We start from the raw sequence: 26649 nt of genomic DNA, 5'->3' as shown, positions 1-26649 counted from the left end.
TTTGGATTCGTTCTAAAAGGGACCCAAAACAATTGGATTCTGAACAATTAATGTTAATTATCTTTTTTATAATGTATATTTAAAAGTACAAACTGTTTTGAAATGATCTCATTAGAATTTGTATAGCCTTCTAAATGAACAAGTCAAAAAGGTATAGTAAACAATTACGCAAAAAGCCATGTCACAGTCATTGTTAAAAGTATAATTTGTTTGACCCTCAGGTGGTTGCAACTCACTCAAAACTCTTTTGTGGTCATGATGAGCAAGAGTGAGGGTGAAAAGACTTCCAGTGTGGACATTTGTCACTAAAAAATGGGAGGCTGTCCATATTTGAATCCCAGGACTTCCCTGGTGGCTCAGATGGTAAAGAATCTGCTTACAATGCAGATCAAACCCAGGTTTGATGCCTGGGTTGGGAAGATCCCCTGGAGAAGGGAATGGCAACCCACTCCAGTATCCTTGCCTGGAGAATTCTATGGATGGAGGAGCCTGGTGGGCTACAATCCATGCAGTCACGAAGAGTCAGACCCGACTGAGTGACTAACACTTTCCTTTGGTTAGGGAATTGTCTCCTTATGTGACTAGAATACTGGAAGTTTAGTCCTCCTTCCATAGTGAACTGAAAACATCAGATAACACTTTCCCAGCTCTGTGCCAGCTAGAACACAGGCATATGACCCAGGGTCACCTAACCAAACAATCATCCACCTGAAATTTGTAGCATGCAGATTGTGAGGCAGGGATTGAGAGAATTCTGGCTGATAGGGAGGATAAGGTGAGGGCAGCAGCATCCTCTTGCAGTAGCCACAGTGTCAGCAAGCATATCCACGTTCCAGTTCAGTGGTGGAAGCAAGGGCATCTATGTTGCGTGGACACTACACTGCAGTGTGTGATTCTGGCTGAATATATGCGTGCATGCGAAGTCGTTTCAGTTGTTTCTGACTTTTGCAACCCAGTGCCATGCCCTCTTCCAAGGGATCTTCCTGACCCAGGGATCCAGGGATCGAACTTGGGTCTCTTACATCTCCTGCTCTGGCAGGCGGGTTCTTTACCACTAATGCTACCTGGGAAGCCCTCTGGGTATGTAGCCTTCCTTTATTCTTGTCCACTTTAAAATCTGGTTCTCCAGGTTTTCCTACAATTCTCTGTGCTACACAACTTCCTTTCAATAATTCCTTTTCTTCTTAAATTGGTCAGAATTTGTTTCCATTGCTTGCAACTAATAACCTAAACAGATATAACTATTTCTTTCTTTTCTTTGGCCACACGCAGCTCTTGGAATTGTAGTTCCCCAACCAGTGGTGGAACCCGTGCCCCCTGCAGGGGAATCACAGAGTTCTAACCACTGGACTGCCAAGGAAGTCCCACAACTGTCACTTATTCAGACCCCCCTTTTTGCCATTTCAAAGCCTAGGCAGACAAAAAAAAAATGGGAAAAAAGGTTTGTTTTGGAGATAGGACTAAAGTTTCTTTTTTCTCCTCCTTGCTTCTTTTTCCAAATTTTCTTTTACTGAGCATTGCTTTGCTATTGGAAAATTCTAAAAATTAAAAAAAATTCTATTCTATTCTAAAAATCTTATTACTGGACAAAAGAAATAAATAATAAAGCTTCTTGAAAATCAGAATATTGACAGAAATCTGTTATCACTTCCTGTCTCTGATAGTAAAAGAAAACAGAGGACAAACAGAAAAGAGGAGTAGAAAAAGTCTTTTGGGAAAAACACACAAAATCCTTACTCTGGAAATAGAATGAATTGATTATTAGAGCCAAGAAACTTTTGCCTTCAAAATGACAACTATAGCAAAGTAAGGTTGAAGAGGAGATCAGAGAAGATTTTCAATATCAGAAAGGGTTTCTAAGAGCAATCAGCTGAAGCCACATGGGGAAATTTAGGTCTTCCATTTTGGGGGAAAGAGTTTCTCTATATAATCTTCTGCTTAAAATGCTTTCAAATTCCTTCAGCAGGGATGAACACAGCAAGACAAGAAGTCACAACTATGGGGCCCCCAGAACATAGGAAGCTTTCCGTCACTGGTAGGAATTCACAACCAAATTCCTCTGAAGAAACTAAATAACTTATCTTCCCTTATTACAGACAAACAAACATAATAGACCTAGTGTGATGTTTTATTTTCATCTGAGTCTGTAACATTTTTGAACAACAAAAATATTTTCTATATGTGATATGAAGGTGATCAAGTGACAGATGAATCAAACAAGTTACCTGTGGCTCTAAACATCTCTCCATTGTATCCCCCCATTGTTTCACTAGCAATAAAATACTGAAACAACAATAATAAATAGAAAACCTGTCTATTTTCCCATACTGGTTAATGTGAGGAGAAAACACCTGCCCATTGCAGTCCCACAAAAATGGTTTTAATACAGGGTCACAGAAAATTCAGTGGTTTTATAGCCCGCCATAAAACAGCTCTTTGTCTTTTCCCCCTAATTCCCGAGTGTCACATTTAACAAAACAAGGAAACTACAGATAATAGAGGTGTTTGCAGATTAGCCTTTCAAGCCATAAATAACATAGGGTTTTGCTCACCTACAAATATTAAGGCAGCTTATCAATGTTTAAGTGCCTTCCTCTTTGTAATAGTTGCTAACATTTTAACCCAGGAAAATTGGGAATTTTTTCTCTCCTGTCTTCTTACACTGACAGAGTACACATTCATAAGGTTCTATGATCAGATTTCACGGTATAAAAAGTGAGACATTGCCTGAACACTTGCCTGCTACGTGAGAGGCCCTGTTTTGGGAGATGTGTCTGCTCTACACTTTCCTTGCTCTGCTCTCTCTCTGCTATGGTTTCGATCCTCGCTGTCCTGGACGATGCAGCTGTGACTCAGAGCAGTCGGTGCAATGCTACAGGCTAATGGAGGTGCCATCGGGCATTCCTTCCACCACCAAGAAGCTCTACATCAGCCATAGCAAAATTCAACACCTTCAGGTAATCACTCATTCTCCTGCAACTTTATTTTGTGAGACAGGGTGAAGAGGTGACTGTGGGGTAGTTAAACTTAATGTAAATAATCGAAACTTAAAAGCGATGATTTTGAAATTGTGTCGCTGTACTAGCTACCTGTTTGCTCTGTGTAGTATATGCCTCTGGATATTTCATTTTAGGGAAGGAGCCCCCCCCCAATAATAAAATAATATTTTGCTTTAGTTTTTTAAAATTTTAATTATGTTGTTGCAGAGTAAAAGTAGAGTAATGATTCTTAACAAAAAGAGTTTGAGAGCATTGGCTCCTTCATATCCCCGTTTTAAAAAGAACTTGTTTGGGGGGGAACATACTTTTGTTTATGCCATAGAAGGCAGATGATACTTATAACATTATAAGGTTATCAAGATAAACACAGCATGTGAGAATTATTCATACAAACCCTACAAACCAGCTGGGCATTAATGTCTTTATGGAAACTTATACAGAAGAAATACACGTTTTTGTTTTGCCACATTACTAAAATTCTCATTCTATGTGCTTTTATTTTTTAATTTATTTATTTTTAGTCGATCTGTGTGCTTTTAATTATGGCTTTTATTTTCATGCTTTCCTATTCAGAGGGCACTTGAAAAGAGAGCTATAGATCTGTCTGACTTGTATAACATGAAGAAACTTGTTTTTGACCTTTGGTATTTTGAAAGGTATCAAGAGACTAGAGTTCTCATTTTAGTTTTCTCACTAGAGATAGAATTACCTTAGACAAGCAGTTAAAAAAAAAAAATCTCTGGACCTTATTTGTTACTTTTATGACATGAGAAGGCTGGATTAGATTGGGGATCCCAGGAGTTTTCTAGATGGAAAATTCTCTGACTCTCTGGTCACTGCTTCTCCCTCATCAATCCAAACCTTAAGATAAGGAAATACCTGTCTATGATCCAGGTGCAAAGAGTCAGCAGGTGAATGTACTTTTCCTTCAAACAGAGACACCTCCCTGTCCCCCTGTTTTATTTTGTCAAGAAATTTTAATGTAGGTGCACACACACACTGGGAGTATGAAATATGTGGCATGATATTTATGTCGAGGTTCAAAAAGCACCATTGCCTAGTCGTCATCTGTTTACTTTCCTCTTCTAATCCAGTAGTGCCTAATGCCTGTCAGGTCTCAGCATTCAAGCAAGACACCTGGTTAAAGGGCAAAATGCTTAAATATTTGTCCTGAGGACTTGAGATACTGAGAGGTGGAGTGTCAGCGAAGCTTGGTAATGATCCCCCACTGTTGCTCTGCAGTCAGTAAGATGAAATTATGTCTCTCATCAAATTCACTTACTGATTGAGTTCATTTGTCATTGGTTTAGGTTCACTGAACAGCAATATTGATTGGTTTAGGTTCACTGAATAGCAATATTGCCACTTCCCTGACTTTAACCTAGTTAATTATCTCTAGAAAGGACTGTTCGCAGCAGAAAAGTTGAAGAAAGAGAGGACTGTTTGGTGAAGGAAGTAGAAAGTTCTGAGCAATAATACTTCTCTTTTCCCTTTTAAAAATCCTTTAGGCTTTAAATGACCATATTTTACTTGCATTTAGTGAATGCAATGTTATTCTGTTTATCTGGTTTGAATTATAGAATTGGGTGCCTGTATTTTAAACAAAAAGACTTAAAATGGATCTACAGATTAATAACAATAGAAACTATATATATATATATACACACACACATATACATATGTATCTACACATACATAACATATATATGTATGTATGCATACTGTGTTTATATATACAATTATAATGTATGTGTATGTGTATACATACCACAATTTTAAATGTTTCTATTACTTGTTCATATGATTCAATTGTCTTTGGGTCTGTGAATGCTATGGTTGAGACTGCAGATAAAAGATGAAAAATTCAGTTCTAGGAGTTTCTTAGTGGCCTAGTGGTTAGGATTCTAGGCTCTCAACTGATGTGGCCCAGTTTAATCCCTGGTCGGGGAACAAAGATCCTACAAGCCACACGATACAGTCAAAAAAATTAAAAAGTATTAACAATTCACAGTTCCTGCCCTTAAGAAAAGAGGGATTTTATTCATCCTTTTATCTGTAAAAACCCCTACTTCTTTGAGGTGCACGCCATCAGATAATAACACTCTGTTCCTCTGTGAGTTTTATACTGTGCCCCTGTCTCTTTCATCCTAAATCTCCTAGTCTTTCTCTCCATCCTAAATTATGCATCTTTTGGGGGTGCCTTTAGCATTCAATATCCTAGTCCCACACTTCCTTGAACTCATAAAAATTATCTATCTACATTTTCAGTTCTCCACAGCTGTCTACTCTCTTGTTTATATCATGGGAGAAGGCAATGGCACCCCACTCCAATAATCCTCTTTATACCTGAAATTTTTCTAATCAAAAATCTTTAATTCCCATATGTGCTCTCTTGTCATTATCTCCTTTCTATTCAGCTGCCATATGCTGTACTTATCATTCTACCTCATGAAGACTTCTAATTCTAGATCTACCCACATTCTCTCAGATAATCAGTTCATTTCTTATTATCTTCTTTCCCTACCCCTTCCCCTTTTGCATCCTACAATTAAGTATCTCCACACTTATTCAGCAAAGCCTCAGTCTCTATTTAACATGATCACTTTCCTTTGTTTCTCCTATACCTGGACAGCGGGTGCTGCTGGAGAGGATCATGTCTGGTGTCATACCCAAGATAACTTTTACCAAACCCAAGGTCACGACAATACGTGCCTGTATTTTCTTCTAAGAGTTTTACAGGTTTAGCTCTAACATGTAAAGGACAAATAGAAACGTCTTTGGGGTTCTCCAGTGACTCAGTGGTAAAGAACATGCCTGCAATGCAAGAGCCACAGAAAATGCAGGTTCAATTCCTGGGATGGGAAGATTCCTGGAGGAGGGCATGGCAACCCACTCCAGGATTCTTGCCCATAGAATTCTGTGGCCAGAGGAACCTGGTGGGTTATAGTCCATAGGGTTGCAAAGGGTTGGAAACGACTGAAGCAACTTAGCATGCACACAGAAATGTCTTTCTGGTGGCAGTCAGGGAGAATAATCATTTTCATACATCTTTTGTGGAAGAGAAGAAGGTACTTCAAATTCTTCTTGTGTAAGAAATATATAGGGACTTCCCTGATGGCCCAGCGGGTAAGACTCTGTGCTCCCAATGCAGGGGTCCTGGGTTTGATTCCTGGTGAGGGAACTAGATACCCGGTGCCTCAACTGCAGTCTCAGTGCTGCCCCTCAGTTGTGTCTGGCTATCTGTGACCCCATGGACTGTAGCCTGCCAGGCTCTTCTGTCCATGGAATTTCCCAGGCAAGAATATTGGAGTGGGTTGCCATTTCCTTCTCCAGGGGATCTTCCCCACCCAGGGAATGAACCTGCATCTCTTGGGTCTCCTGCATTGTCAGGAAGATTCTTTACCACTACCCTACCTGGGAAGCCTCCAATTAAGACCTACGGCAGCCAAATAAATAAATACATAGTTTTTAAAAAGAAATATATAAGTTTGTCAACAAGGGAGAGGTTATGAATTCTTTTTATATTCTCTCCATACTTTCCAGAATTTTTAAATTTTTCACAGAGAACAAATGTTGCTTCGATGAGCAGGAGAAATTCCAGCATAGTTTAGAAAACTCGTTGCTGGCTTGGTTCGCATGTGTCTGAGGCAGTCACTGTGAATGTCAGATTCCTGTGTGCGTTTGACCTAAACAGAGCCTAAGGAAGTTCTGTGACCCTTTAGTGCTTGGAGAGGGGGCTAACTGAAAACTGAAACAAAGCCTTTTCATGGAGAGACCAGCAGAATTGGCCCCTCTGCCCTGTTTCATTTTACTTGGCTTGCTTTTTTTTTTTTTTCTTTAACTTTTCATATTATATGGTAACTTTTATCTCCATAAGTATTAGGTTCACCAAACTGTAAAACTGTGATGGCAGGAATTTTACTTAGCTAAGCTTTCTAAGTCTGTTTTTCTTTTTTTTCCCCTAACCCCTAATTGTTAACATCAAGCCACACTTGCCTTGCTTTTTAACCAATGTTGACAAATGGCCAACAGTTCCAAGGTTAGCTCCAGGGCAAAAGCATCTCTTTCCCAGCCCACGGAAATGGAAAAAACAAGTCTGGCAGATTTTTTTTTTTGCCTTTGTCAGCTCTGCAAACTCAACTGATAAGCTGAAAATCAATGAGTGTCTTTCTCATTGTGGCACCAGAACTCTATACACTTCAGCTAAATTCGTGTTATAAACAGTAAAGTTAAAAATATATGTGTTCACATTTCTCCAAAGAAGACATACAGATGGCTAACAAACACATGAAAAGATGCTCAACATCACTCATTATCAGAGAAATGCAAATCAAAACCACAATGAGGTCCCATCTCACACAGGTCAGAATGGCTGCTATCAAAAAGTCTACAAACAATGAATGCTGGAGAGAGTGTGGAAAAAAGGGAACCTTCTTACACTGTTGATGGGAGTGCAAACTAGTACAGCTACTATGGAGAACAGTATGGAGATTCCTTAAAAAAACTGGAAATAGAACTGCCTTGCTGCTGCTGCTGCTGCTTAGTCACTTCAGTCGTGTCCAACTCTGTGAGACCCTATAGACGGCAGCCGGCTAGGCCTCACCGTCCCTGGGATTCTCCAGGCAAGAACACTGGAGTGGGTTGCCATTTCCTCCTCCAATGCATGAAAGTGAAAGTGAAGTCGCTCAGTCATGTCCGACTCTTAGTGACCCCATGGACTGCGCCCACCAGGCTCCTCCGCCCATGGGATTCTCCAGGCAAGAGTACTGGAGTGGGGTGCCATTGCTTATGACCCAGCAATCCCACTGCTGGGCATACACAGAATTGAAACCAGAATTGAAGGAGACACGTGTACCCCAAAGTTCATTGCAGCACTGTTTACAATAGCTAGGATGTGGAAGCAACCTAGATATCTGTTGGCAGACAAATGAATAAAGAATGGTGGTACATGTACACAGTGGAGTATTACTGGGGTATAAAAAAGAACACATTTGAATCAGTTTTAATGAGGTGGATGAAACTGGAGCCTGCTATACAGAGTGTAATAAGTCAGAAAGAGAAAGACAAATATTGTATATTGACACATATTATGGAATTTAGAAAGAAGATGGTAACTACAACCCTATATGAGAGACATCAAAAGAGACACAGATGTAAAGGACAGACTTTTGAACTCTGTGGGAAAAGGTGAGGGTGGGATGATTTGAGGGAATAGCACTGAAACATGTATATTACCGTATGTAAAACAGATGACCAGTGCAAGTTCCACGTATGAAGCAGGGCCCTCAAAGCCAGTGCTCTGGGACAACCCAGAGAGATGGGGTGGGGAGGGAGGCGGGAGGCTCAAGATGGGGGACACATGTTCACCCATGGCTGATTCCTGTCGATGTATGGCAAAGACCACCACAATACTGTAAAGTAATCAGCCTCCAATTAAAATAAATAGATTAACTTTAAAAAATATGTGTTAGGGTAAGATAAACCTGGATTGGAAGCCCAATCCTTCCACTTTCTAGCAAGAAATACTTGGACAAATTGTTCTGCCTTCTTGAGCGTTAGTTTCCCTCAGTGAAAAGGGAGTAATCCTGTTTACACACAGAGCTTTGTAAACATAAGCATTGTGTGTGTCAGTTCTAGTGACATGATGAACCCAGAGGCTGTTATACAGAGTGAAGTAAGTCAGAAAGAAAAACCAAGTATGTGTACTAACACATATATATGGAACCTAGAAAAATGGTACTGATGAACTTATTTGAGGGCAGGAACACAGACGCAGGCGTAGAGAGCAGACTTGGGGACACAGCAGAGGAAGAAGAGGGTGGGACAAGGGTGACAGAGTGGCACTGACAGATATACACTACCAGATGCAAAGCAGATGGCTAGTGGGGAGGGGCTGCACGACGCAGGGAGCGCAGCCAGTGCTCTGTGACGACCTAGACGGGCGGGATGGGAGGGAGGGTCAAGGAGAGGCAGACATCAGCAAACTTAGGCTGCGTCACGTTGTTGTATGGCAGAAACCAATACAAAATTGTAAAGTAAGTATCCTTCAATTAAAAGACAAAAGATAAGCGTAGTAAATATTTAGAAAATGGTAGGCCATTTTAACTAATAATCAGTTCAGTTCAGTCGCTCAGTCGTGTCCCACTCTTTGCGACCACTGGATTGCAGCACGCCAAGCTTTCCTGTCCATCAACAGCTCCTGGAGCTTGCTCAAACTCACATCCATTGCATTGGTGATGCCATCCAACCATCTCATCCTCTGTCGTCCCCTTCTCCTGCCCTCAATCTTTCCCAGCATCAGGGTCTTTTCAAGTGAATCAGTTCTTTGCATCAGGTGGCCAAAGTATTGGAGTTTCAACTTCAGCATCAGTCCTTCCAATGAATATTCAGGGCTGATTTCCTTTAGGATTGACTTGTTGGATCTTGCTATCCAAGGGACTCTCAAGAGTCTTCTCCAACACCACAGTTCAAAAGCAACAATTCTTCGGTGTTCGGTTTTCTTTACAGTCCAACTCTCCCATCCATACCTGACCACTGGAAAAACCATAGCTTTGACTAGATGGACCTTTGTTGGTAAAGTAATGTCTCTGCTTTTTAATATGCTGTATGAGTTGGTCATAGCTTTTCTTCCAAGGAGCAAGCGTCTTTTAATTTCATGGCTGCAATCACCATCTGCAGTGATTGTGGAGCCCCCCAAAATAAAGTCTCTCACTGTTTCCATTATTTCCCCATCTATTTGCCATGAAATGATGGGACCAGAAGCCATGATCTTAGTTTTCTGAATGTTGAGTTTTAAGCCAACTTTTTCACTCTCCTCTTTCACTTTCACCAAGCGGCTCTCTAGTTCTTCTTCACTTTCTGCCAAAAGGGTGGTGTCATCTGCATATCTGAGGTTCTTGATATTTCTCCCGGCAATCTTGATTCCAGCTTGTGTGTCTTGATTCCAGCTTTTGTACTTTGCACAGAAGTTAAATAAGCAGGGTGACAATATACAGCCTTAACGTACTCCTTTCCCAATTTAGAACCAGTCTGTTGTTCCATGTCCAATTCTAATTGTTGCTTCTTGACCTGCATACAAATTTCTCAGGAGGCAGGTCAGGTGGTCTGGTATTCACATCTCTTGAAGAATTTTCCACAGTTTGTTGTGATCCACACAATCAAAGGCTTTGTCATAGTCAAAAAGCAGTAGATGTATTTCTGGAACTCTCTTGCTTTTTTGATGAGCCAACGGATGTTGGCAATTTGATCTCTGGTTCCTCTGCCTTTTCTAAATCCAGTTTGAACATCTAGAAGTTCACAGTTCATGTACTGTTGAAACATGGCTTGGAGAATTTTGAGTATTACTTTGCTAATGTGTGAGATGAGTGCAATTGTGTAGTAGTCTGAGCATTCTTTGTCATTGCCTTTCTTTGGGATTGAAATGAAAACTGACCTTTTCCAGTCCTGTGGCCACTGCTGAGTTTTCCAAATTTGCTGGCATATTGAGTGCAGCACTTTCATAGCATTATCTTTTAGGATTTGAAATAGCTCAACTGGAATTCCATCACCTCCACTAGCTTTGTTTGAAGTGATGCTTCCTAAGGCCCACTTGACTTCACATTCTAGGGATGTCTGGCTCTAGGTGAGTGATCACACCATTGTAGTTATCTGGGTCATGAAGATCTTTTTTGTTTAGTTCTTCTGTGTATTCTTACCACCTCTTCTTATTATCTTCTGCTTCTGTTAGGTCCATACCATTTCTGTCCTTTATTGTGCTCAGCTTTGCATGAAATGTTCCCTTGGTATCTCTAATTTTCTTGAAGAGATCTCTACTCTTTTCCATTTTATTGCTTTCCTCTATTTCTTTACATTGATCACCGAGGAAGGCTTTCTTATCCCTCCTTGCTATTCTTTGGAACTCTGCATTCAAATCAGTATATCTTTTCTTTACTCCTTTGCCTTTTGCTTCTCTTCTTTTCTCAGATACTCAAGTCCTCCTCAGACAACCATTTTGCCTTTTTGCAATTCTTTTTCTGGGGGATGGTCTTGATCACTGCCTCCTTTAAAATGTCACGAACCTCCATCCACAGTTCTTCAGGCACTTTGTCTATCAGATCTAATGCATTGAATCTGTTTGTCACTTACATTGTATAATTGTAAGGGATTTGATTTAGGTCATACCTTAATGGTCTAGTGGTTTTACCTACTTGCTTCAATTTAAGTCTGAATTTGGCAATAAGCAGTTCATGATCTGAGCCACAACAGCTCTCTGTCTTGATTTTGCTGACTATATAGAGCTTCTCCATCTTTGGCTGCAAAGAATATAATCAACCTGCTTTCGGTATTGACCATCTGGTGATGTCCACATGTAGAGTCTTCTCTTGTGTTATTGGAAGAGGGTGTTTACTATGACCAGTGCGTTCTCCTGGCAAAACTCTGTTAGCCTTTGACCTGCGTCATTTTGTACTCCAAGGGCAAATTTTCCTGTTACTCCAGGTAGCTCTTGACTTCCTACTTTTGCATTTCAGTCCCCTATAATGAAGAGGACATGTTTTTTGCGTGTTAGTTCTAGAAGGTCTTGTAGGTCTTCATAGAACTGTTCAACTTCAGCTTCTTCAGCATTACTGGTCGAGACATAGACTTGGATTACTGTGATTTTGAATGATTTGCCTTGGAAACAAACAGATAATTTTGTCATTTTTGAGACTGTATCCAAGTACTGCATTTTGGACTCTTTTGTTAATTATGATGGCTACTCCATTTCTTCTAAGGGATTCTTGCCCACAGTAGTAGATATAATGGTCATCTGAGTTAAATTCACCCATTCCAGTCTATTTCAGTTCGCTGATTCCTAAAATGTTAATGCTCATTCTTGCCGTCTCCTGTTTGACCACTTCCAATTTTCCTTGATTCATGGACCTAACATTCCAGGTTTCTATGCAATATTGTTCTTTACAGCATCGGACTTTATTTCCATCACCAGTCACATCCACAACTGGGTGTTGTTTTGGCTTTGGCAAAAGTAATCTGCATTCACCTGATAAAGGGAAAAAGTTCTCTATGCTTATTAACACAAAATGACTATTCCCTGGATTCAGTTAAGAATATAACTAGTATTTACTATGTAGGCTCGACTATATATAAATAAAAATGGAGACAAATTGAAGCTCCCACACCACACTTTGTCCTCAAAGAAACTGTCCATTCAGATTCACGTCATCTCTGAGACTGGCTGCATAGTCAGCAGTCTTTTTAGGGTCTGTCGTCACGCAGATAGAAGTGGAAGCACTTGCAACATCAAGGTCTTTTTTTCGGGAGATCAACAGGCCCAGAGGTGCAAATCTATGTGTAGAGTCATTTGTGACTTTATATGAAAGAAAGCCTGAAAAAGGCACTTTAGAATGAAGAATAGATTAAACACCCTGAGTCTTGGACAGGTCATTTTTTTAATTTTTATTTTTTGGCCTCATTCAGTTCAGTTCAGTCACTCAGTCGTGTCCGAATCTTTGCAACCCCATGGACTGCAGCACACAAAGCTTCCCTGTCCACCAACTTCTGGAGTTTGCTCAAACTCATGACCATCTCATCCTCTGTCATCCCCTTCTCCCCCTGCCCTCGATCTTTCTCAGCATCAGGGTCTTTTCCAATGAGCCAGTTCTTCACATCAGGTGGCCAAAGTATTGGAGTTTCAGCTTCAGCATCAGTCCTTCCAATGAATATTCAGGGCTGATCTCCTTTAGGATTGACTGGTTTGTTCCTCTTGCAGTCCAAGGGAATCTCAAGAATCCTCTCTAACACCACAGTTCAAAAGCATCAATTCTTCAGCACTCAGCTTTCTTTATAGTCTAACTCTCACATCCATACATGACCACTGGAAAAACCATAGCTTTGACTAGATGGACCTTTGTTGGTAAAGTAATGTCTCTGCTTTTTAATGTGCTGTCTAGGTTGGTCATAGCTTTTCTTCCAAGGAGCAAGTGTCTTTTAATTTCATGGCTGCAGTCACCTTCTGCAGTGATTTTGCAGCCCAAGAAAATAAAACCTGTCACTGTTTCCATTGTTTCCCCATCTATTTGCCATGAAGTGATGGGACTGGCTGTCATGATCTTGGTTTTCTGAATGTTGAGTTTTAAGCCAACTTTTTCACTCTACTCTTTCACTTTCATCAAGAGGGTCTTTAATTCTTCACTTTCTGCCTTAAGGGGGTATCATCTGCATATCTTAGGTTATTGATATTTCTCCTGGCAATCTTGATTCCACCTTAAACCATCCATTATATGGAAGATCTGTACTATATAATCTCTAAAATTTCTGCTTTTCTAAAAATATGATCTGTGTCCAGATCTTGTGTCTCATTTGAAAAACATTAATTATAGACCACAGGCAGCAGAAAATGTATTAGAAAATGATGAGTTGAGGAAGAAAGGGCTTTGGAGTTCTGTAGACCTTGTTGAAATTCAAACTTGCAGGGATATAAGGAGAACTAATGATAACCTATAAAAAAAAAGCACATGGAACTTATAGATGCTCAACAAATGCAAAAAAAAAAACTGTATTATTCTTGGGACTATGACTAATTAATGCATCTGATTAATCATTAAGAAAATATCAAATGTTAGCAGCAATATATAAGCCAAAGCAGCTGCCAAAAATTTTATTATTAAAAATATTTTTTTACTGAATTTTTAACATGAGATTCTCCAACTAATGTACCATTTTAGGTGATGCTTTCAGTTCAGTTCAGTTTAGTTGCTCACTCGTGTCCGACTCTTTGCGACCCCATGAATCACAGCACGCCAGGCCTCCCTGTCCATCACCAACTCCCGGAGTTCACTCAAACTCACGTCCATTGAGTCGGTGATGCCAACCAGCTATCTCATCCTCTGTTGTCCCCTTTTCCTCCTGCCCCCAATCCCTCCCAGCATCAGAGTCTTTTCCAATGAGTCAACTCTTCGCATGAGGTGGCCAAAGTACTGCAGTTTCAGCTTCAGCATCATTCCTTCCAAAGAAATCCCAGGGTTGATCTCCTTCAGAATGGACTGGTTGGATCTCCTTGCAGTCCAAGGGACTCTCAGGAGTCTTCTCCAACACCACAGCTGAAAAGCATCAATTCTTTGGCACTCAGCTTTCTTCACAGTCCAACTCTCACATCCATACATTACCACTGGAAAAACCATAGCCTTGACTAGATGGACCTTTGTTGGCAAAGTAATGTCTCTGCTTTTCAATATGCTATCTAGGTTGGTCATAACTTTCCTTCCAAGGAGTAAGCGTCTTTTAATTTCATGGCTGCAGTCACCATCTGCAGTGAAATATACCATAATTCACATCACAGGTCTTCCTATAGTATAATCACATATAACAAATATGTGCTGCAGAATTAACCCACTTTGAAGGTATTAACCATATACTGGTATTAGAAAAGGGTTCAACTGCACAATTAAATCAACATTTATAAGCTGTAGACAGTAAGACATAAAATTGTGCATTGAAAATTCCAGCTTACCTGAATTCTAAATCAGGTTGAAAATTTTGTGAAGATTTATCAAGCTGAGGAAAATCTGGAACAATTCTTCGTTTACCTAAACATGATTTTACTCTGAGAAACAAATACCAAAAATTACATCATCCTAAAAAAGACCAGATGTCAAGCTAGGAGTTTGGAGGGTATGCGGAAAGATAGGGGTGCTTGAACTTGGAAACCATGGAGAAAGTGCATCAGAGTCCTAAAACTGAGGAGAGGATTTGCATTAGGTCTGGGGTATATGCATGAAAGGACTCCTTGCTCTACTGACATGGAGACACATGTATCCTATTTGTTTCTTCATGAATCTTTTTCATCAATGAAACAAAAATTGGGGAGTGGGAACAAGGAGACTAGTTTTCCAAACTATAATATACTTGAAAATGTCTTTCTGATAGGCCCATCCAACTGATAGCAGTATCTAGGACATTAATTTTTTTTTACTTAAAATTGTTTAAATGTAATTAAAAAATGTTAAACATCTAAACAATGCGAAATGTAGATAGATAATGAAAATTCCCTATAACCTTACCCCTAAGAGTTAGCAACTGTAGTTAACAGCTTGGTGAAATTTCCAGATTGTTTCCTTTTTGGCTATTACAAGATGGTGCAACAAAGAACATCCTGTCGATCCTGTCGCACACATCATTGTGCGATTTGTAAGCACTTCTACCTAGAAGTAAACTTGCTGGGTCAAAGAATACACAGCAAAAGTTGGCCAATTTTATGTCTGCCAATAGTGTATGAAAGTTCTTAAAATATTTTAGACCTCTTACACTGCTAGCAGTTGTGAATAAAAATGGTCAGGACCTGAGTTTCTATCCTTTTCCAAGAGATAATTTAAAACCACATGGAGCCCAGCCCGTGCTCTGATGACCTTGAGGGAGGGAAAGGGGTGGGGAGAGAGGTTCCAGAGGGAAGGGTATATATACATATATGTATATAATGATGACTGATTTGTGTTGTTGTATAGCAAAACCAATACAATATTGTAAAGTAACTTTCCTCCAATTAAAACAAGTTTTAAGTAATTCTGGTAAAAAAAAAAAAAAAGATCCTGAAGGAAAAAGCTGAAGTATCATTAGTATTGAATGATAACGTATATGCCTTTTTAAAAATAATCATCCTAATTTACTGCTTTTCTCCTCTCTTCCCCACCCCTTCTATTTTTTTTTTTTTTAATAGCTATCTAACTTTTCCCAAATGTTAGCTCTAGAAGATTTTCTTCTGCTGGCCAGTGGAACAGAGTCAGTAGAAAACGACACTTTCAAAATTCTGAGTACTTTGAAGACCTTGGAACTTTGGAAAAATAAGTTAAGACGGGTCCCCCGTGCTCTCCCGGCCAGTCTTGAAGTGTTAAAACTAAATGATAATTCAATATATGTCCTTCATGGATCTGATTTTGAAGGATTGAAGAAATTAAAAATCCTTGAACTGAAAAACAATCTGATCTCTTCTGTCTCTCCCAGTATGCTCTCCTCCCTTGTCAGTCTGCAAAGCTTGATGTTAGACGCCAACAACATCGAGAATGTGGAGGGACCGCTGGCACTTCCCCATCTGAAACATCTGAGCATGGAGAATAACAAGCTACATCTCATACCAGCTAGCTTCTTCACTTCCCTTCAGTCTCTGCAATTTCTCAGTTTCAGTAGTAACTTTCTGACTAAAATTCCTATTAACCTCCCCAAATCTTTGCTCTCTTTAAAAATGGAGAGAAACCGGCTCAAAGCGGTGAGGTTTCGAGATATGAAACACTTAGAGAATCTTTCCCACCTTTACCTGTCAGAAAACTCACTCTCTTCCATCGAGGGGGCACAGCTCCTTGCCAATTTAACCACCCTTGAGGTGTCCCAAAACCAACTTCAGACGTTGCCCCTCCGACTACCAGCCCGGCTACAAAAGCTGGATATCAGCAATAATCTGATTCGGAAAGTTACGGCGCAAGATTTCCGGGACCTCCGAGATTTGAAACACTTGTTTCTGGACAACAACATTGTCAGCTTGTTTGAAGCTGGAGCCCTGCAGAAGTGTTCCCAGCTCTCCAATTTGGCCTTGGAGCAGAACCTACTTCTGTCTATACCTCTGCGGTAAGTGAGCTTTATCATCTGTGGAACTTACCAGACAAGTCTTCCGAAGATGGGGGCAACTAAATACATTATAAAAGAAAGAAAAGTAGTCCAAGTAAACGTAATTTATCTAATTAAAGCTATCCAAGAGTTCAGAGGCGGAAGTTTTAAACAAGGGTTTGGAATCTCCAGCCCTCAAGCTGACTCCTACACTAACTTACCTTGCCTGTGGGGCGAGATACCAACAGGAGATCTGTATTAGAAGTGACTGCAGCTTCAGGAAGTATGCTAACGAACATCACAGGGGGCTATTGCTTGTAAAAATGTGTTCTGGTTTTCTAAACTGTGGCCTGGATCCAGCAGCAGGCCCACTAGGCATGTGCTTAAGGGGGTGCATGCTTAGTCCTGTCTGACTCTTTAGGACCCCATGGACTGTAGCTGCCAGGTTCCTCTGTCCATGGAATTTTCCAGGCAAGAATATTGGAGCAGGTTGCCGTTTCGCTACAGGGCATCTTCCCGACCCAAGGACAGAAGTCGCGTCTCTTGCATCTTCCGCACTGGAAGGCAGATTCCACTGCACCATTTGGGAAGCAAGGCATGTGTTTAACCACTAGCAAAGCGAGGACCCCAGGAAAAACTGAGCGGGGAAATGTAGTAAGACATTTATATTTTTAAAAGCATTGGAATAGTACATAAGGGAAAAATAAAAACCTTGCAATCTAACATTGCATTTATTTTGAATTACGTGTTTAGGAGCCGCATGCTTTTCTCAGTGCTGCGGAGTGCTGCTTAATTTTCTGTGGGCCTGTCTGTGAGTGTGTGAGTCAGTTTGTGTTGGTCTTACTTTGTGTTTCCAGTTGTTTCTTCTATTCTCTTTCTCTCACGCACAAACACACATATATCCTCATCCTCTGGCACTTCATAATCTTTTCCCAAATATCCCTACTTCTATCCCCAACCCACTGTGCTTGTTCCCCTCTAACCAAAGGCATAATCTGTTACTAATATGTTCATGTTAATTGACTCTATTTATTTAACTTATCCCATGTTTCACATTTTAAAGTAGAATAAAAATAGAAAAGTAAGTACTATTATTCTCCTAAAAAAGATACATTGTTTATTAAACGTGCCTATCAGCAGATTCTTTTTCTTTTCAGCACTTTATAGAAAAAAGGCTTCCTGCCCTATTATCATTATTAAATTTCTCACAATTAATATATCAACTTCTGGTTCTGTAGGATCCTGTAGCACTAGATTTACTTATTGTCATTGTTCATTATGATAAATTTTCTTATCAATGAGAAAGGAATAAAATTATATTTTATATGGACAGATGTTCATTTTTTTTCTAGTTGAAAAAGGGATTTAAAAAGTATATGGTATGTTAACTATCCCCAGTGCAAAACATCAAAAAGTGATTTTTCAAACTGAACTCTGTATTTAAAATTCTATATTGAGAATGATTTGAAAGTAATCAGTTTCTCTTAATGAATAAACATGCATATACAATCAATTTAATTCAACAAGTATGTTTTGGCATTCACCACGTGCCAGGTACTTTACCAGGCACTTGGGATACATCAGTCTAATAGAGAGATAAAACTTCTTGCTCTTAAATAATAGCAATGAAAGAATGACAACATAATATATAAGTAAACTATATAACATTTAGATATTGTTAGGTGTTTTAACTAACAACAAAAAACAAGCAGGGTTACCAGGTTCAAGACTGTAAAGAGTGGGGGTAGCTGGTTGTAATTTCTAATAAGGTAAGAAGGGTACTCCCCTTGTAAAGGTAAGCTTTAAGCAAAGACTGGAAGAAGCTGACAGATTTAGCCATAATGCAATTTGCAGGGTGGTGGGCAGGGTGTGCGGGGGTGGGAGTGTTCTAGACACAATAGCCAGTACAAAGGCTCTAAGGCTAGAGCATGTGGGCAGTATTTCAAGACTCTCATTTTTAAGACCAAGATCATGGCATCCTATCCCATCACTTCATGGAAACAATGGAAATGGTAACAGGTTTTTTTTTCTTGGGCTCCCAAATCACTGCAGATGGTGACTGCAGCCATGATAGTAAAAGATGCTTGCTCCTTGGAAGAAACGCTCTGACAAACCTGGACAGCGTATTAAAAAGCAGACATCACTTTCCTGACAAAGGTCTGTATAGTCAAAGCTATGGTTTCTCTAGTAGTCATGTACAGATATGAGAGCTGGACCATAAAGAAGGCTGAATGCTGAAGAATTGATGCTTTTGAACTGTGGTGTTGGAGAAGACTCTTGAGAGTCCCTTGGACTGCAAGGAGATTAAATAAATCAATCCTAAAGGAAATCAACCCTGAATATTCATTGGAAGGACTGATGCTGAAGCCGAAGCTCCAATAGTGTTTGGCTACCTGGTGTTAAGAACTGATAATTGGAAAAGACCCTGATTGCTGGGAAAAATTGAAGGCAGAAGGAGAAGGGGATGACAGAAGATGAGATGGTTTGATGGTATCACTGGTTCAATGGACATGAGTTTGAGCAAACTCTGGAAGATAGTGAAGGACAGGGAAGCCTGGTGTGCTGCAGTTCATGGGGTTGCAAAGAGTCAGACATGACTGAGTGACTGAACAACAACATTCTTGTTATTTTAATAATTTCTCTATTATATTTTCGATTACTGCATGCTCCTCAAAAAAATATGCAGAAAGTAAAAAGTCACAAAACAAGTTAGGGAGTGACTATATCACCTAAGGATTCTCAGCGGGCTGTGACAGCCATGGACAAAACTGTGAACTTGGTGAATTTTTCTATTCAGGTGACTTTTAGAAAGCATTTGGAGAAGTAATCCTGCTAAGTTTAATGAGTGAAAAGTAGCTTAATTATTCTTAATTACTTCTGACAGAGTATCTGTGCCTTAATAAGTGACTACAGAAAGCACAATGCTTTTACCCAGCAGAGTGTATAATGGGTTTGCAAGCCTGCTGCTTAAAACTCAACATTCAAAAAACTAAGATCATGGCATCTGGTCCCATCACTTTGTGGCAAATAGATGGGGAAACAATGGAAACAGTGAGAGACTTTATATTTTTGGGCTCCCAAATCTCTGCAGATGGTGACTGCAGCCATGAAATTAAAAGACACTTGCTCCTTGGAAGAAAAGCTATGATCAACCTAGATAGCATATTAAAAGCAGAGACATTACTTTACCAACAAAGGTCCACCTAGTCAAAGCTATGGTTTTCCCAGTAGTCATGTATGGATGTGAGAGTTAGACCATAAAGAAAGCGGAGTGCCGAAGAATTGATGCTTTTGAACTGTGGTGTTGGAGAATACTCTTGAGAGTCCCTTGGACTGCAGGAGGATCCAACCAGTCCATCCTAAAAGAAATCAGTCCTGAATATTCATTGGAAGGACTGATGCTGAAGCTGAAACTCCAATCCTTTGGCCACCTGACGTGAAGAACTGACTCATTGGAAAAGACCCTGATGCTGGGAAAGATTGAAGGCAGGAGGAGAAGGGGATGACAGAGGATGAGATGGCTGGATGGCATCACTGACTTAATGGACATGAGTTTGAGCACACTCCGGGAGTTGGTGATGGACAGGGAAGCATGGCGCGCTGCAGTGCATGGGGTCGCAGAGTCGGACACTTCTGAGCCACTGAACTGAACTGAAGCCTGCTGCTGCTGCTCCTCAGTCGCTTCAGTCCTGTCCGACTCTGTGCAACCCTATGGACTGTAGCCTGCCAGGCTCCTCTGTCCATGGAATTCTCCAGGCAAGAATAGTAGAGTGGGTTGCCATGCCCTCCTCCAGGGGATCTTCCCAATCCAGGAATTGAAGCCAGGTGTTCTGCATTGCAGGCAGATTTTTTTTTTACCACTGATCCACCAGGGAAGCCATTGCAATCCTGAGCTAACCCTAATTTTCAAATCTGATTTCACAATTGAATTATCTGGATAACTTTAAAAAAGCCCATTCATGCCTAGACCTCACTTCAAACCAATTATGTCTTTACCCCAGGCATCAGTATTTTTAAAAAGCTCCCCAGATGAATTTAAGGCGTAGCCCAGGTTGAGAACTACTGGGAAAGGACAATGGGGCAAGTAGTGAGCTACCAGGGGGTGTATGCCCATGAGGCATAAATGAAGCCACCCAGCCCTCTACTCTGTCAGAGAACTTGGCCTGTGTTCTTATAGAAAGTGATTTTTAAATTCCCCATCAGGACCACAAAACCCCTACTCTGTAATTTGTATTTGAACTGGAAATTTGGAAGGACCCCAAAAAGTTTTTCCACGGTTTCCCTCCTGTAAAGAATTAAAATACAATACTATCTATTCCTTGGGCTTCCCTGGTGACTCAGCCATAAAGAATCTGCCTGCTAATGCAGAAGATGTGCCTGTGATCCCTGGGTCGGGAAGATCCCCTGGAGGAGGAAATGGCAACCCAATCCAGTTTTCTGGCCTGAAAAATGCCATGGACAGAGGAGCCTGGCGGCCTATAGTCCATGGGGTCACAAGAGTTGGACACGACTGAGTGACTCAACCACAACTTAGAATTTAGACTACCCGGAACCTGGGTCTCACTTTTTGCTGCTTCTCATTTCACCAGTCTGCATCTCAGGGAACAAAGATAAGTTACACCACTCCTTCATTATTCACAATTTGGATAATTCAAATCCAGAATAGCTTTCTACAACGTAGTAAAGCCAGTTAGCATTTTCTCTTACACTGAAGTGCCATCTACTGACAAAATGGGGGTTTGCCTCTTTTTACTCTAAAAAGGGATACTGCCCAAAGAACAAACAGCATTTCTAGACACTTGTTTGTCTTAAAATCAGGGCTATATTTTTATAGAAATCAGACTTATAAAGACAAATTATATCAAAGAAATAAATGACTGCCAAAAGATCACAAAAGAAGGAAATTACCGATTTCTTTTATAATACCATTTTAATTATCCATAATAACATGAAAGAAAAAAAAAAGAGTCCTAAGAACAGGTACAGTTTTTGGCTACCCAGCTGATAACTGAATAACTGTGTTCGTTTAAAAGAAAAGCTTGGCTTGCTCATTTTCTTTAGTTAACATTTTTATGTGACTTCTGTGCAGTGAATACTTGGAAAATCAGAAGCTTTAAAAAGCTAAATAACTGGGACTTCCCCATGGCCCAGTGGTTAAGACTCCACTTCCAATGCAAGCGGCTGGGTTCAGTCCCTAGTTGGGGAACAGAGATCCCACATGCTGTGGATGCGGCCAAAAAAAAAGAGCTGGATAATTAACCTGAAGTCACATACTAGTAGATAGAATAGCCAAAGTTAGAACTTAAAGTCTTAATAAGGAGACTTGACTCTTGAGTTTACCCTATCTTTCCTCAGCTGTGCCCCTTGTACCCTCAATATTTACAGAGCCTTGGTTGCCGCTTCATCACTAATTAACAGTGCATTTTTTTCTTGGGGAAAAAAAAAGGTACACACAGGTTTTCTGTCCAACTTTTGGAGATGTAAGCTGGATAAGCTGGTGTGTGCACAAAGTTACATCCTCTCAGGGATTAATTTCAAACTGAATTTTAACTGTGAATATCAATTCAAAAATTGTTAATTGTATTAACAACAAACTTATTAAGAGAAAATGTCTTTGCAGAAGCTTATACCACACTGTTAAAATGTATGAAGTGATTTTCCCTGGTAAATTAACCTCTTTTGTTAGGTAAATTTAATTCCAAATTTTAAAAAAAGTCATTTTAAACAAGCATGACTTTAAAATATTCAAAAGCACAAACACTTTTGTATGTATATGCATTATATGGTTTAAGAGATGAATACAAATATAAAATACATAAACATAAATATATACAACTATAAAATGTAAATATCAAGGAAAAAAATCAAGGGCAAAATTTGGGCTAAGTGCCAGTAACCATGGGCTTCCCTGGTGGCTCAGATGGTAAAGAATCTGCCAGCAATGCAGGAGATTAGGGTTCGATCCCTGGGTTGGGAAGATCCCCTGAAGAAGAAAATGGCTACCAATTCCAGTAACCTAAAAGATTAACTTTTTTGAATTAAATTCATCTAAAAATAACACTATAAAAAACAAAAGGTAATATTGTTGTAAAATATGGTTAAATTCATTTGTTTCTTTCTCTTTGGCATAGCAATCATATGACTGAGACCACCATAAAAAATTCCAGTGAATACTAAAAAGCATGAAATAGAATACGTTCAGATGGCATGAAGATAGCATTTGGGTGGTATTTTGCGGGACTTTTTTCCCATAAAACTTTTTCACTTATTGCACTTCATAAAGAGAATAGCGCTTAATGGAAAGTTGTTGATTCATGGAAAGATTTTCAGTTCACAACTGTGATCCTTTTTTATTTTTATCAACAGTCGTTAGCATGACATTTTTCAAATTGGTATCCACAGTTGAAAAATTTTTTTTTCTTGATTATACAGCAATAGCTGTTCAAGGTTGAAAACTTTGTGTGCTGAGAAATAAAGGAGTCATCCATAACTGCTCAAAAAGAACCCATGTCTAGCCATAAGTTGTTTTTATGTATTTCAGATCAGTCAATTTTGTCTTCTGTTTTCCCCATTTAACATTATTGTGTAGCTTTTTTCTCTCTCTTTTTCTGTTTCTTTTTTTTTTTTTAATAAATATCACTATGGACCCAGAGATCTTAATTCATTCAGTGAGTTATGGTTATTTATAGTTGCTAGTCTCTTTTGATCCTCAAATTTCATTAGTAGGAGCCTCTCCAAGCTGGAGACACAATTCCATTATCTCTATTTAAAAAAAGAAAAATTGTGGTAAAACACACATAACATGAAATTTACCACGTTAACCATTTTAAAATGTACAATTCAATACTGAGTATATTTGCATTGTCGTACAACCAGTGTCCAGAACTTTTTCATCTTGTGAAACTGAAACTCTGTACCCATTAAACAGCTTATTTCCTCTCTCCCCTAAATCCCTGACAACCACTATTCTACTTTCTGTTTCTATGAATTTGACTACTCTAGACATCTTATATAAGTAGAATCATACAGTGGTTATCTTTTGAAGTGAAATGTTTGTCAGTCAGTCATGTCAGACTCTTTGTGATTCCATGGACTATAGCACACCAGGCTTCTCTGTCTGTGGAATTATCCAGGCAAGAATAGTGGAGGGGGTTGTCATTCCCTTCTCCAGGGAATCTTCCTGACCCAGGGATCGAATCTGGGTCTCCTACACTGGGGCAGATTCTTTAACGTCTGAGCCACCAGGGAAGTTATCTTTTATGACTGGCTTTTTTTCCCACTTAGCATAGTATCCTTATTCATGTTGTAGCATGAGTCAGAATTTCCTTCGTTTTAAGGCTGGATACTATTCCATTGTAGGTACTTATATTTCGTATTTTGCTTACTCATTCATCAATCAATGGACATTTGGATTGCTTCCACATTTTAACTATTGTGAATTTGACATGGGACTATAACATGGGTACATGAGTATCTCTTTGAGAACTTCCTTTCAATTATTTTGAGTATATACACAAAAGTGGAATTGCTGGATCATATGGCAATTGTATTTTTAATTTAGGGAGGACCACCATACTGTTTTCCATATTGTCTGTCCCATTTATACTCCCATCCACAATGCACAAAGGTTCCAATTTCTCCACACTCTTGTTAACACTGTATTTTGGATAGCAGCCATCGTGATGGGTGTTCCACTAATCTCTGAACACTTCATTGCATTCTGGTTCAGTTGTTCTAGCTTACTTTGCCCCAGACTTGGAATTAGCCATTTTTTCAAGATTTTCACTGGAGGAGAAAAATATATGAATATAAAATAGAAGAAATCAGAAGGTTAGAAAATAAGTCCTATGAGAAAGGGTTAAAGGCCAATAGGTAAGACTGCGGTTTGTACTTTAAATTAACTTTTCAAAAGAAAGCTTGTTTTCTAGCTTCAGAGGGAACAGAATGGTACAGCAGAGGTGGACGTTGCTCAGTGTGAGTTGCCTCGGCAGTTTGGAATGACGGTCACAGCCTCCTCTCACATCCTGTTCCCATGCTTTTGCAGGCTCCCAGGAACCTTAGCCAGGCTGGACCTAAAAGGCAATGCCATCCAGGACATTGCTGAGAGGGAGGTCAAGGATCTGAAGCAGCTTCAGGTTCTAAACCTCAGGAACAACAAGCTTTCTGCTTTAGACCTCAAAGCCCTGGAGGTGCTGCCTCGCCTCCGGCACCTGTATCTGGATGGAAATCCGTGGAATTGCACCTGCAGCCTCCTGAGAGCCAGAGAGGTCCTGAAGGCCAAGGGCACAGATGTGAGGGGAGGACAGTGTGTGGCACCAGCTGAACGACAAGGGGAGAGCTGGATGTCTTCCAAGAAGATCATGAAGCAATGTGAGCATCACTTACATCTGACCGAGAAAAGCAAAGAGACCAAAAAGAAACCAAAGCTGGAGGAGCAAGCCAGCATCAGAATCAATGTGGATGATGATTACTATGATTATGAGATAGATTAAGGATGAGCTTCGTTTGCAGTTTAAGAAAAGGTTTTGTTTCCTTCTTTCTTAAAAGTAGACCTCATTTTTAGAGCAGTTTTAGGTTCATAGCAGAATCGAGAGCAAAGTATAGAAATTTTCTGTATACCCCCTCCCCCTACACAAACATAGCCTCCCGCATTACTACATGTCCCACCAGACGTGGAACACTTATTACAGTTGATGAACCTGTGTCAGCGCATCATAATCACCTAAAGTCCACAGTTTACACTGGGGTTCTCTTTTGGTTTTGTACATACCATCAGTCAGTTCAGTCGCTCAGTCGTGTCCAACTCTGTGCAACCCCATGGACTGCAACACGCCAGGCCTCCCTGTCCATCACCAATTCCCAGTTTACTCAAACTCATGTCCATTGAGTCAGTGATGCCATCCAACCATCTCATCCTCTGTCATCCCCTTCTTCTCCCACCTTCAATCTTTCCCAGCATCAGGGTCTTTTCCAATGAGTCAGTTTTTCTCTTGAGAGAAGACCTGTTTTGAGAGTTCAAAAGTATCAATTCTTCTGTACATACTATGGGTTTGGACAAATATGTAATGACATGTATTCACCATTATAGTATCATACATAGTAGTTTCACTGCCCTAAAAGTCCTCTTTGCTCCACAAAAAATGCTTTTTAATGTTCAATCTCTTAAGCAGAAATATATAATACATTTAGAGATGCAATATTTTTAAATAAATTTTTCTTTTTTTTAATGAATGAAATGACAGTTAAGATAAGTTGAAATGACAGTTAAGATAAGTTGAGGTGGGAGGAGTAACGTAGAAAAGAAGGTATAAATTCCTACCATGTTAAAAATAATTTGTGTTTTATTCTGAAACCTAGACAAACAGTAATGCCCAATAAAACTGCCATCTAACTTCCTGCCAATTGAGCAGATTGTTTTATCAAATAAAAAGTGATGATTTCATATATGAAGCTGGTGCCTAAAGGCCTACACTATACACTTTTGCTTACAAGAAATAAAAACTGACTCTAACTTCAAGCAGGAAAGAATTTATTGGAAAGATTGGGACTAGCTCACAGAATCAAAGGAAAAACTGAAGCATATGGTAAGGATGGAGATCAAGTCTACCCCCAGGGTCCCAAGGAAAAAAAACGTAATGGAGAGTCCCTGAGCTTTTTCAGGGTTCTCTCTGCAGAACCAAGTGTTCCACTATTATCAGTGTTATTAATAGCTCCCCTCTTCTCAAGAGTCACATCCTCAGAGGGAGAGACTAATTGTTCTAGCTTGAGTCACATGTTTGCCTTTAACTAAGGGACAGAAGCCAAGGCTACTTTGACAGTCTCCCCACGACCAAAGGGAAATCAGAAAGGGAAATATAAGCTGGCACTGTAATTACCGCAGATGTTCCTATACCAGGCTTCCTGAAAAGAGCATGCTTTAGTTACATTCAATTTTCTCCAGGGACCATAGCCTCTGCTGTGCCTCCCTTGTGATTGACTGTATGCATTTGAGAGCTGCCTGACAGAGGATATAGGTGTGACTGTGGGATAATTTTCTATCAATCTACCTGTGAAAATGTGCTGTGTGCTTAGTCAGTCAGTC

At 39.8% G+C, this 26649-nt stretch overlaps 1 protein-coding gene across 1 annotated transcript; it reads left to right on the top strand.

Annotated features, from left to right (window-relative positions):
* The first annotated feature begins 2711 nt into the window (after positions 1-2711).
* On the top strand, positions 2712-25970 carry LOC138445281 (nephrocan-like). The gene is made up of 3 exons (XM_069599165.1): positions 2712-2957; positions 15688-16589; positions 24613-25970. The coding sequence occupies exons 1-3, from the start codon at positions 2769-2771 to the stop codon at positions 25058-25060; spliced, it is 1539 nt and encodes a 512-aa protein (XP_069455266.1). The 5' UTR covers positions 2712-2768; the 3' UTR covers positions 25061-25970.
* Positions 25971-26649: the final 679 nt, after the last annotated feature.

The sequence above is a fragment of the Ovis canadensis genome, chromosome 8 (assembly GCF_042477335.2).
Source record: "Ovis canadensis isolate MfBH-ARS-UI-01 breed Bighorn chromosome 8, ARS-UI_OviCan_v2, whole genome shotgun sequence".
In the NCBI taxonomy this organism is placed as follows: domain Eukaryota; kingdom Metazoa; phylum Chordata; class Mammalia; order Artiodactyla; family Bovidae; genus Ovis; species Ovis canadensis.
Note: the sequence above shows the minus strand (reverse complement) of the source record. Positions and strands in the feature narration are given on the sequence as shown.

Bases quoted from the DNA above. Each gene is read 5' to 3' on its own strand.
- LOC138445281 (XM_069599165.1), top strand. From the start codon at position 2,769: ATGTGTCTGCTCTACACTTTCCTTGCTCTGCTCTCTCTCTGCTATGGT. The intron at 2,958-15,687 runs GTAATCACTCAT...TTTTTTTAATAG, and splicing joins GCAAAATTCAACACCTTCAG to CTATCTAACTTTTCCCAAAT. The intron at 16,590-24,612 runs GTAAGTGAGCTT...ATGCTTTTGCAG, and splicing joins CTTCTGTCTATACCTCTGCG to GCTCCCAGGAACCTTAGCCA.